Raw genomic sequence first — 14,025 nt, 5'->3', positions numbered from 1 at the left:
TAAAAAATGAAATTTTATTGATGTTTTTGATAAACATTAACTTCTGTAATATTTCATTTTCAATTCACGTAATCATCTTCTATTTGAAAATAATGTAAGTCTTTTTTTTATTGATTTAAGATCTATGCAAACATGAATAGCTTCAAGCAAAATTGAGTTTTAGCCACTATAAAAAAATGTAACTCAACAATCTCAAAATGTATAAGAATGTGAATTAATGTTGTCAAAACTGTAAAAGGAGAGAAATGGGAAATATTTCAATTTTAACAGAAACATGAATCAATAACAATTCATATGAGAAAATATTGTAACTATTTCCTTGCCATTTTATAAGTATGTCATGGCTAATGAAACTCCATAATAAATTCAAATTGAGCATGTTGAAGAGATTCCATTACATTAAGGCAGAGCAAGCTATGACTGCAAAATTGTTTTCGATTAGTTGAGGTCAAGCTCTTGGGTTTTTGACGGATCTGTGCCTACGGGTCTTTAAAAATTACATTTTGGTGCCTGTATGGGAATTAATCGCAAATTTGTGCCTGGGCCCACATCATCCGCGATTTAATATTGCGGATGATGTTGCCATCCGCGATATTAAATCGCGGATGATGTTAACAGCACTAATTGGGGTAATTAACCCCAATTAATGCCATCCGCGATTTAATATCGCAGATGGCATCTCTCCCCAATCATTGGGGAGACAGTAATCTGTCTCCCCAATAATTGGGAAGAGAAAATAATTGGGTTACCTCATCATTTTGTTTTAATTTTGTTTTATAAAATAAATTCCGTATTTTAATTTATAAAATAAATTCCGTAATTTAATAAAATTCTAATAAAACATAAAAACTGTTTTTTAGTTAGCATTATATATTATTTTGTATATTTTTACTAGTTTATACAAAAATTATAAATTGCACAAATAATATAATTACAAAGTCGATAAAATAAAGTAAAAATTATAAATTGCACAAATAATATAATTACAAAGTCGATAAAATAAAGTAGAATTACAAAGTTGATAGTGTTTTACTAAAAACAATTAAATCATAAATAATCTCGATATCTAGTGTTCTTCTCCAGTTGAGTCCTCATATCGTACCCCATATCTTGCCTGCGGCGCAGACTGCTCTCAGTAAGATCGCGATACTGTCTATCACCCGATCTGTCACCTGGCGCGCCCTCGCTCTCGTGATCATCGTCTAGGGATACCTCCTGATCATCTGCAGCCGGTGCAGTAGTCGGTGCCTCCTGTGACTGCGGAAGGAGGCTGAAGGACGGACCCGAAAACTGAATACTATCGGACTGTAACGCCTCGAAAGAGCCCCCCTCCCCGAGACCTGGACTGTTCAACCAAGCCTCTGATATCGAAAAAAACATTTGCGACGGAAGCAATTGCCTTCTCCTTTGCATACCACATTCTTTTATATGGAGGTCTCACTCTATGTTCATCCCAAATGCCAGCAATAAGGGTATTAACGCGTATGTCACGCTGCTCCATCACTTCCCTCCGCACGTATTTCGCAATTTCTCGTGCCCCAAAATTTCTATGATTAGCATTTGGCACCAGCTCATTGCACGTATGCGGCCCGATATATTTTGTGCATGTCCACGTATGAGTTGCTTGAAGCAGAGTTGCACGCAGCCACCATTTGCAAATAGGATTATACCTACATGCAAACACAACAGTATAGTTGGTTGTCCGGCGACTTTTGTGCTCCCTCCCATTCTCAACAGAATAAGCAGTAGCGCATGCCTGAACAGAAGCACGATTTGGGAAGATCATCCCAACTTGGAACTCCATCCCAGGATTCCACATAAGGTTCTCATCAGATTCTGGTGCCACATCAAAATCATCCAAATTGACATGGTTAAAACCTTTTGGGAGTTGCGATTGGTACACTGTGTCTTCTCCAGAATCATGATCATTGCAATCCTCTTGCTCTTCTGCCTCTTCCTCGCAACCAAAAAAATCCTCTTCATCATCTTCATCTTCATCACTCCCTATCTCCGACCCACTTGATTCACTCAGAACCAACTGATCCACAGAGACATCGTTACAAACGACAGTACGATACTCGACGTAAAATTCTAAAGTATCAAGCCCTCGGTACCGCATCGTCTCTCTCAAAATTCCAAAAATATGCTCGTTGTTTTTCACTGAGTACAACGAGTAGGAGACAATACGACCACTTTCAATTTTTGGAAGCCGAAAGTAGATTTTTGTAATCTCCACTTCCGAGTCCGTAGCGACTGCCCTTATACAAATATTTCTCAATTCTTCAAAATTCATCCTATCAATAATTGGCATATCCACCCGACGGCCGCCCTGGTATTCTACTCCAGCCGGAGAGCTTACCATACGACCATCGCACCATATCACAAACGATAGGTTTATAGTCGCCATTGCTACAAATTTTATCAAAATAAATATACATACAACTTATTTTAGCATTTATTCAAATTCATTAAATAAAGTCTAATTTTTTCAGCAATATTTTTTTTGTCATTTTTTCACAATTTATACTATTTTTTAAAAAAACTTAATATTTAACTAAATTACAATTTCTCAATAAACTAGAATAACACCTACATTTTTGCTAACAATGACTAATTGAAAAATATAACATATTAATAATTTATACTAACACCTCGTATTTTTAACAGGTACACATACTTAATAAATAGTTAAAAACCTAACATTTAAGTTATATTAATCTATTTTTTTCTAATTTAATATAAAAATAAAAAATGAAAAGTAAATTTACCTCTTGTAGTCCTCCTTCAATAGTGCTAAAATAATAAAATTCTTCAAAAATAAAAATAAAATCCGCTCCAAATCCGCTCTAAAACCGCTTGAGAGATAATAATTGAGAGAGTTTCTTAAAGTGTGAGGAATATGAGGGCGCTGAGCCCCCATTTTATAGAATGCAATCCGCGATTTAATATCGCGGATTGCATTCCATTTTTGACCGTTGGAAGCACAGCTTCCAACGGTCAACAGATTCCCTGCCAATGGCAGGGAATCTGTAAATGCCATCCGCGATATTGAATCGCGGATGGCATTTAAGTAAGGTTAATCGAGAGATTAACCTTACTTACTATCATCCGCGATTTAATATCGCGGATGGCAACATCATCCGCAATATTAAATCGCGGATGACGTGGACCCAGGCACAAATCTGGGATTAATTCCCATACAGGCACGAAATTGTAATTTTCAAAATTCCGTAGGCACATATCCGTCAAAAACCCCAAGCTCTTTTGGGTAAGATACTAAATTCCTTTTCACTATTTTAACTAGCTTATGTTTATTATATTTGTTTTGGTGATTTCAACTGGTTATACTCCTATGTCCTACAATTTATATAATGAGGTGATATTTGTAGATTGAATGAGAAGATGATGAAAAGTTTGTTTATTGTTAACACACTAAACCAGAAACCAAATCAGAAACCAAATGTAGTTGACTGTATATAAAACTAAAAATCAACCAAATGTGAACCTGATGTCAACTGAAATACCTTAATTCAAGTTTTAATAAAATTCGTGTTACCACTTTTTACAATCTTAACTGACATTTTATATTGAGAGAAATTTGAGATTTAATGTTATATACAAACTAAATATCTCTTTTAAGTGAGATGTAGTTGACAGCCTATAAAACCAAAAATCAATCTGATATGAACCTGATATGAACCTATTGGAATACCATAATTCAAGTTTTAATAAAATTTGTCTTTTTACAATCTTAACTGGCATTTTATATTTGAGAGAAATTTGAGATTTAGTGTATTGTACAAAGTGAACATCTCTTTTAAGTGAGATGTAGTTGACAATTTATAAAACTAAATATCAACCCGATATGAACCTATATCAACTGAGCTACCTTAATTCAAGTTTTAATAAAATTTGTCTTACCGCTCTTTACAATCGGAACTGACATTTTATATTGAGAGAAATTTGAGATTTAGTGTTATATACAAACTAAATATCTCTTTTAAGTGAGATGTAGTTGACAGCCTATAAAACCAAAAATCAACCTGATATGAACCTGATGTGAACCTATTGGAATACCATAATTCAAGTTTTAATAAAATTTGTCTTTTTACGATCTTAACTGGCATTTTATATTTGAGAGAAATTTGAGATTTAGTGTAATATACAAATTGAACATCTCTTTTAAGTGAGATGTAGTTGATAATATATAAAATCAAGAATCAACCTGATATGAACCTATATCAACTGAACTAGCTTAATTCAAATTTTAATAAAATTTGTCTTACTCCTCTTTACAATCGGAACTGACATTTTATTTTGAGAGAAATTTGAGATTTAGTGTAATATACGAATTGAATATCTCTTTTAAGTGAAATGTAGTTGACAGTCGATAAAACCAAAAAATAACCTCATGTGAACCTATCAATAGAATTACCTTAATTTAATTTTTAATAAAATTTATCTAATTACTCTTTACAATCTTAACTGACATTTTATATAGAGATAATTTTGAGTTTATTTTATATAAAGAGAATTTTAAAAATTAGTGTAATATATAAATTGAATATCTCTTTTAAGTGAAATGTATTTGACAGTCTATAAAATCGAAAATCAACCTAATGTGAACTTGATGCGAACCTAAATCAACTGAAGTATTGGTCACACTAAATTTTATTTCTACTTCAAGATATTTGATACCTGCTTGAATTCGAGTTTGATACGTAGTGAGCCTGCTGTAGCTCATTACGTATATAATTCGAAACACAAAAATTTTAAAAAAAGTAAATATCCTGCACATTTTACAATTATTTCTTAAGAATGGGTTTGTTGAAAAATAAAGGGACCAATGCTTATATTAAGCATTTTTAAGAAAAAAGAGCAGTAGAATAAAGAGTGATGGTAATAGTATTAATTCTGCAGATATTTGATACCTGCTTTTTCTTCATCATGGGTCTCTCTTTATAGTTAAAGGTCATGAGAAATTTGCACACATGTCTACTAAAGAGGTAAAAATAAAAAGATATTTCTTTTACATTTGAATTCATTGGTACCATTTCTATTTTTCTTCACAGTTCACATTAATGTTCTCTTAATGCTCTCTTCCATTCTATAGGTATATGATGTCTGTGCTATTTTCTAGACAAAATAAATTAGAAAAAAAAGAGAAATTGTGCCAAACATTTCCAGGTTCATTAAAAAACACAAAAAAAAAAAATGAAAAAACAAAAAACAAAGAAAGCAAAAATAAAGTGTAATCAATATTCCCCAAAACCAACTAATGTTAATAACGATTCCCTCTCATACTATCAGTCTACAAACTGAAAATCTTAACTCATTTTCAGGCGTAACCTTAAATTTCAAATTTAAAAAAATCTCAGCTCTTGAATTTCTGTCGAACTGCTGTTAAATCTCAAATTTCAAATTGTATAAGAACTTGTCAGATCGCCGTTAAATCTCTGTCGAGCCGCTGGACCTTCGTTTGACCACCACTGAATCTCCGTTGAACCGCCGAACCTCCGTCTGACCATTGCCGAATTGAGACCAAAGACGTAGATCTATTTTTAGCTTCTTTCATGCCAAATTTTCTGATTAAACTTTATCACGTGTTTTATCAAATAAGGGGCAGACTTGTCCCATTTTAATATAGAACCAGGTATGAGTGATTTGTGCAAAGTTTTTTTTTTCTTTTGAGTGATTACTGTTAAAAATAAATTCTTGAGGTGGAAATAATATAGATGAGTTTTTTTAAGGGGATTTGTGTAAAAAATCCTTAAATCTATGGCCATGTTTATTGAAAATTATAAACGAATTTATTTGTAATTGAAAGATATTAATTTTATTAGTTGGCTGGTTTGTATAGTAAATTTATGTATATACAGAAAAAGAGAAACAAATCAATTACTAATTATAACAAAAAAAAAACAAATCAACCACTAATTATGACAAATTCACTTTGAAAATTCCACAGAAGTTTACTAGATTAATAGACACATGAAAAGAATTTATTTTCATATAGAAATCAATTATATAATTCTTAAATGTATTGAAAAATTAATAATAAATATAATAAATTATAGATAAATATTATTGATGTTTATTAATTTTAAAATAAAATATATTAATATGACTATGATGAATTTAATTAATATACTAATTGACGAGTCACGTTATGAGCCACGTGCGTAGCACGTACTGAAAAACTAGTGTCTTAAAAAAATCCGACCTTTCATCTTCTTTTCAATCATACCCTGACGTTGTAAATCAGTCAATTTTACCCTATTTTGCATTTTTTTCATTTTAATTGTATCCTAAAGCATAAAATTGACTTTTTTTTATTTGACAAAAATTCTCTAAATTGATTCTTTTTGCATTACATTAACTTTTCACATTAAATGACCATTTTTGAACAATTTTGTTGAATTTTTGTCAAATAAATAAAGATCAATTTTATGCTTCAGGGTACAATTGAAATGAAAAAATGCAAAATGAGGTAAAATTGACAAATTTTTAACGTCAGGATAGGATTGAAAAGGGGATGTAAGGTCGGGTTTTTTTTAAGACATTAAGCCATTTGATCATGACTGTTTATTTAACTCATAAAAATAATGGAAATTAAATAATAAAAAACTATAAATATTCATTAAAAAATTATTTATATTGTTAAATTAAATTAACAATAATAATTTGTTTAAATAAATTTGTATATTTTATTATAAATTTAAAATTAAGTATTATCAAATAATTATAACAGTAACTACTACAATTAAAGTATTTGCTTCTATGAAATAAAAATAACTGTAACTATAATGAATTAAAATTTTATAAATAAGTACTAGTATATTATTCAAATTTTGGGAATTATTTTTAAACTATTCTACTTTTAGAAAGTAATTATAAAAATTTGGGTCATAAATTATTAATTACATTCAGTCTCCAGTTTCATAAAATACTGATAAAAGTACTTTTTTAACCAGTTTTTATTTAGCATAAATACACCATAAATATATTATAAATACCACATAAACAGACCACAAAATACACCATAAGGACACTTTAAATACACCAACAACAAAAAACAGAAATGGTATCTTTGAGTTTAAAAGAGCAATTTGAAAAATAAAAATATATATAAGAAAATTATTACCGCTATAATTATTTTTTAAAAGTAAGGTATTTTAAGAATTTTTCTTAAATTTTATTTGAGTTTTATCATCTTATTTTATCTTTTAAAATTAAAGTAAATTCAAACATTAAATTAATTATTATTTTTGCAATTAAATTTTCAAATCATATAAACTAATAAAACTAACTGATAAATAAATTTTTATTTTATATTTAAAATTTGATGTAAAATATCAAATAAGACAAAATCATGGCTTAGAATAAAAATACTGACATTTTTTTTTAATTATTTTTTATCTATAATTAGTGAAGTTGTAAGAAATCTGCCCTAAAATTTATCATATATTCAAATCCAATACTGTAATCACAAGTGATAATAATCCTTTAAAATTAAAATTAAAATTAAAATTATTGAACATAATTGATCATAATTAAAAAGGTCCGTGACGATTTAGATATATATATATAATTATTAATTAAAGTTACTTTCAGAAGAAGAAAAAAAGAATATAGTAGAAATTTCAAATCATTTATCTATATCTATCTATATCTATATTATATATAAAAGTACGGATGGTGGGGGAGGACAGGCAAATTTACTGAATAATCATTTTCAATTTACTACTAAATAAAGGTTTTATAGTCATTAATTAATTAGTTATTTAATTAATCACTATTATAATTAAAGTCCTAATTAGAATAGGTAGCTAAATTATCTCTAATTTAGTTTTTAGTATGTAAAAATAACTAAATTGTCTACAAATTAGTAGGAATGCCTATTTTTTAGTTTGATTGAACTACAAAATTAAAATACTGTATTTGGTCAATATATTAGTATTTAAATTTTTATTTTATTATTTTTAATGATATTATTAATAAAATTAAGTTAATTATTTAATTTTAGTTATTATAAAACCAAAAGAAGAATAAATTCAGTATGAAAAAAAATTAATAACCGAATATATTATATTTATTTTTACAAAAATTATTAACTATTTTAATATTAAATATAAATAAAAAAATTGATATAATTATAATACATTTACTAATATATTCATTGACGAGTTACGTTACGAGCCACGTGCATAGCACGTAATGCGAAACTAGTATCTAAAATGGGCTAATGATATAAACGAGTTGATGGAAGTTAAAAATAGTTAAAAGCTGGAAAAAAAAGATTGACTTGTTTATTTTTCGAGATTATTAGAAGCTCCCTAGCTTAAACAGTTTATTTAGATTTTATTTTTGTTAATAAATTTAAATCAAAATTAAATTATTCAACAATTTAATAAAAAAGTTAAATACTGCGTTTCTTCATATGAAAAGAAAATTTAACTTTAAATATATTTTTTTAAACAAAAAAGATATTTAAATTAAATGTTTAAATTTTGAAAATTAAAATATAAATATATGGACGGGATTATTAGCGAGTTTTTGAGTCGAGTATCACTAAAATTAAATTTAATTCGTTTATTAAACGAGTCTTAAAAATTCGAGGTATAATCAGTTTTATCGTGCCAAATTTTGAATAATTCACGAGCGACATTGGCTCAGTTCCCCAATAAACCACCCAATTAAAACCATTTTGTTAGTCTTAATTAATGTTAATAATAGTATATAAATTATAGACTGACTGATGCAAATGCTTTAAAACACAATCAGTTGAGGAATTAGCCCAACATTTTACACAGATTTAAAATTCCCCCAACATTTTACACAGATTTAAAATTCCACAATCTATGAGTATCATCATGGCCGCCTCAACTTGCACCATCTTACTATGACTTGTCTAAATTATGGAACATTTATAAATAAACTAAACAATGCAATCTTCCTCATGATCGCAATTTATGAGCAAGAACGAGGCCACCATGCATCATAAGTTCGGCCATCGTTAGGTGATCAATACTATACAATACGAAGCACGCTTTCCACATTCCAAATATTACTAATAATTTTAATATTTTTGATAACGTAAATACTCATGTTCTCATTTTTTCTTCGTAAATTCAAATGATAGCTTTCATTAATTTAAATTCGTAATCATTATATTTTTAACAAATTCGGGATAATTTAAAAATCATTTCTGTAATACCTTGAATATTTTAAAATAATTAAGTCATGCCACGTGTCGTAAATTCCGATAAATTAAGTTAAGATGGATTGAATTTAATTTAATTGAATATTTAGAATAATTTTCATAAAGCGGGATTGTCGGAATTTAAATGAAAAGCTTAAAAAATAAATATAAAATAAAATATAAATTCCGTGATGGAAACTATTTTGCCAAAGTCCGCGAAATATTTTATAATATTTATGGTAAATGTTTCATATCGATCGGAGACTGTTTAAAATTTGGACGCGGATGAATTTAAGACTAATTGTAACATTTTAAAGAGTTCAAGGAATAAAGTATAAATTGACGAAATATATATAAGTTGAACCATTCAAAGAATGATCTAGAAGCTACTTCCTCCGGTCCATAATATTTGTCGCATTTGGTCATTTCACATAGATTAAGAAAATAATAAATATGTCTTGATTTGTGCATAATTTTACTAAATTGTCCATATTAATTACCATTTGTTTTATGTTTGACTAGTTCTTTTAACCTTACAAAGTATTTATTGTTAGGGATAATTTTGGAAAAATAGCAATAAATGCTTTCTTGAAACTCTAATGTGACAAATATTATGGACTAAAAGAAATTCTCAAATGCGACAAATATTATGGACCGGAGGGAGTAAGTTTTAATCTCTGATTTCATTCCAACGACGAATTCATCGTTCTCAGGTACGATCTCTGTTTCTTGTCTGTTTTCGACGTTCCTTAGCTCAATTTGATCGGGATTGAACGGGCAATCACGGTAAGAGCGTCGTTTTGCCGTTTGTTTGGATTAATTTGATGGAATATTGAGTTAAAGTTTAAGGTTTTCGAGCGGTTTTATCGTTTTAATGATTTTGGAATTGATTTTAGCATTTTGAAGTTGGATTACGTGCTAGTGATGTTTCTATACATTTCAGGATCGATGGGTATGCGAAAACAATTTCTCAAATACGACAAATATTATAAATCAAGAAATATTAAACATTAATTCGACTTAAGTAATAGTTTATCAAACTCATAAGAAATAGAGAATTGGCATATGAGTTAATTATCAACAAATTGATTTTAAAATTGATGGTTATTGTCAAATTCACCAATTTTACGATTTACTCCCTCAATTCAATTAATTATTCTTTTAAATAGCAATTTGCCCTGCAAAAAATAACTTGATCGACAATTTGCCCCCTCAACTTATAAGCAATGGGCGATTTTTTATTAATTTATATGATAATTTACCAAAAGGAAGCAAAATGCTATTTGCTCAATCCCACCCCATAACTAACATCTTAAGAGATCATACAAAGCACATTTAAAATTATCGCTGAATTAACTAACATCTTATGAGATCATAAAAGCTAACCAGAAATTTCGTAAAAAGTCAAGACATGACATAATGAAAAATAACAAATATGAGTATATAAAAAATAAAAAACCCGGTCAATTTTCCATTTAATACGACCCCACCTGACAGTCGTTTGGAACCATACTTTCAGAGTATCTACTTTTTAATATCTTCTCTTTGGAATTATCAATATAATTATTATTATTATATTTCATTTTAGATCACCATCACCACCCCCATACCCATTTTATCCCTAATCCAATCCATTTACAATATTTGTCCTTTTCCTTTCTAAAAACATTTTTAGAGATAAATTAGTTCATACGTTAAGAGTACTAATTATAAATTAAATGATAAATAAAGCAAGAATTTCAGAAATTAAATCTTATTAATATTTGGTAGCTCTTCATTCATTGATAATGATCAAACATTCTAAAATAAGTTTCAAGAACAACCAAATATTTTAATACTCAACGACACCATAAAAGTAACACCACCATAGACAATAACAATAAACCCTAATTTAAACCTAAAACCAGACGCATTCGAAATTTATAAAAAAAGATAATACCGCCGCCTCCGCGGCGGTCTCCGCCGCAATCACTTAAGAAATCTGACCGCAGTCGGCGATAATAACAGGCTTGGATGTCCTGCCGGAAGAGGATCCGACCTTCTCAACAGCCTTAACAACATCCATACCTTCAACGATCTGGCCAAACACCACGTGTTTACCGTCGAGCCACTCGGTTTTAGCAGTGCAAATGAAAAACTGAGATCCATTGGTTCCGGGTCCGGCATTCGCCATAGACAAGACACCTGGTCCAGTGTGCTTTTTGACGAAGTTCTCGTCGGCGAACTTAGCACCGTAGATCGACTCTCCTCCGGTTCCGTTTCCGGCGGTGAAATCGCCTCCCTGGCACATAAATCCAGGGATCACACGGTGGAACGATGATCCTTTGAAGTGGAGTGGTTTCCCCATCTTTCCGGTTCCTTTCTCGCCGGTGCAGAGCGCACGGAAGTTTTCAGCGGTCTTTGGGACCACATCGGCAAACAGTTCCATGACGATCTTGCCGGCTGGCTGACCGCCGACGGTCATGTCGAAGAAAACTTTAGGGTTTCCCATTGCTTATTAAGAGATTAGTGTTGAGATTAGTGTGAGTGAAAGCTAGGGTTTACTTAGGGATTTTCTTCGGAACTTTAAATAGGAAAACTGAAGCGGTGAGTATCTAGAAGATGGATGTAGACCGTTGGATTGTGAACACGTGGAGAAATCTTGAGGCTGTGAGGGTTAACTATGGTTAGGTTATTGGACTGGAGTTACTATGTCTAGGCCCTAAAGGAATCCAATGTGGTATATGCTTTTTTAAGGACAAAGTGACGCCGTTTCAGCTGTTTTTTTTATCAAAGATTTTTATTCTTTTTTAAAGAGCATGGGAAAGTCATGTTATGTGTTACCTTTGTTTTTGTCGTATATATAATTTTTTTTTTAATTTTGATAAATATATTTGTGAGGTGAATATTACTTGTAATTTGTGCCAGTATTTTCCTATAATATTATTTTTATATAAATATCTTATTATTCTACCAAAGTGTAAGCCTAATTATTATAGAATTGTAAATAAATCCTGAATTTAAATAATGTAGTTTTTTTTATTATAATTAAAAAAATTTAAATTTTGTAATTAACGAATTTCTTTTTAGATATGCTTCAATATAATAGCTGGGTTAAATATTTTTGAAACTATAATCTTTTAACAAAATAATTACCGAACTATAATAAGCTACAAAATAGTTATCGGATTATTACTTTTGTACAAAAGGGTTACCATTTTAATGGTGTGGACAAGAAAAAAGATGTATAGCAATAATAGTTCGATAACTATTTAATAATTTTTTAATAGTTTAATCACCATTTAGTAGAAAAGCTATAACTCGATAACCATTTTATAATTTTTTGTAGTTCGGTATTTGTTTTATAGAAAAAATCATATTTCGGTGACCTCAAAAATATTTAATCCATAATAATTATTCAAAATAAACTTTTTCTGTCACTACTCTTAAAAAAATAAATGTTGCTCTGTACACTTTTATCACAATTCATAAAACGTATTAAAATTTGGAGTAAATACTACTGATTCATATTGTTGTTGCCATTATAATTGTGCAGCAAACAGTCTGGTACTAAAGGATTATAGAAGACAGTACAGTACCATCATAATTTTTTTAAGTTGAAAGTTTTTTTCTAAATATATGGAGTCAACGGCTGCAGATCCACCACCGTGCATATAAGGTGGATCTAGCTACACGTAATCCCAAAAATAGATGCCTTGTTTTAGAAAACAAAACGGAATAGAATACTTAAAAGCAATCTCAAAGATTATGTTTCTTTTTTATGAATTTGATTCGAGGATTGAATTGAAGGAGTGATTATTATTGGGCTTAATACATAGTTTGACCCCTGTACTTGTACCCTTTTACCCATCTAACCCCTAAATTTAACGTCTCACCTATCGAACCTCCGAAGTTGTTAAATAATCCGATATAACTCCTGAACTTGATAAATATGTAAGTATTGAACCCTTCGTGTCCACCTGTCACTTGAAACGTTCTAGAAGAAATTGTGTACGGAGGGGTTAAATGTTTACGTATTTATCAAGTTCGAGGGTCAAATCGGGTTATTTAACAAGTTCAGGGGTTCGATAGGTGAGACGTTAAGTTTGGAGGTTAGATGGGTAAAAAGGTACAAGTTCAGGGGTCAAATTATGTATTCAGCCATTATTATTGCAAGTCCTTTGCCACATAGAACTAAATTATATAAAGCACTTAAAAATAAATTAAGCTCTGCAAATAAATACGAGGCATTTACAAAAATACAATTCAAATCCAAATTCAGTAATAAAATGCACAACTACTAGACAATTTTGCCATTACAAAACCTCAAACTCCCATATCTTAGCATTGGCCAACAAATATAAAGAGGAAAGGTCTAGTTGTGAGACTGGTACAAAAAGTCTTAATTTTAGTCATTTTGATGATAATTTTCTTAAAAAATTACGGTCAATTAAGGAAAAAAGGGTCAAAAACCCCCTCAATTTGGCACGGAGAATCAAATACGTCCAAAATTGTGAAAATGACTCAAAAAAAATCAATAGTTGAGAAAATGAATTAAAAATATCTAAAGAGAGTGGGAAAACCACCTCCTAAACTATACAGAAACCGGATCAAATAACCCCTCCATTCACCGAAAACCTCTCCATTTCGACCACTGATCGCCATGAATTCACTGGAAACCGCTGCATCCTACCAAAAATCGTTGATAAATTTGTCTTTTTTTTGAAATTTTAAAGGAAGAGGAGTTGCTTCTCCTCTTCCGAGGAGCAGAAGGAGCTGCCGAGGAGCAACTGCTCCTCCGAAAATTAAAAAAAAGATCATTTTTTAACTTTAGATACCAATTT

General features: G+C 30.0%; 1 protein-coding gene across 1 annotated transcript; it reads right to left on the bottom strand.

The window, feature by feature from the left end:
- Positions 1–10,939: 10,939 nt before the first annotated feature.
- On the bottom strand, positions 10,940–11,763 carry LOC126682342 (peptidyl-prolyl cis-trans isomerase). The gene has a single exon (XM_050377990.2). It carries the CDS (start codon positions 11,691–11,693, stop codon positions 11,175–11,177), a length of 519 nt encoding a protein of 172 aa, XP_050233947.1. The 5' UTR covers positions 11,694–11,763; the 3' UTR covers positions 10,940–11,174.
- Between the last annotated feature and the right edge of the window lie 2,262 nt (positions 11,764–14,025).

This window comes from Mercurialis annua, linkage group LG5 (genome assembly GCF_937616625.2).
Source record: "Mercurialis annua linkage group LG5, ddMerAnnu1.2, whole genome shotgun sequence".
NCBI classification, from domain to species: domain Eukaryota; kingdom Viridiplantae; phylum Streptophyta; class Magnoliopsida; order Malpighiales; family Euphorbiaceae; genus Mercurialis; species Mercurialis annua.
The sequence above is the reverse complement of the archived record's forward strand: the minus strand, read 5'-3'. Positions and strand labels throughout refer to the sequence as shown.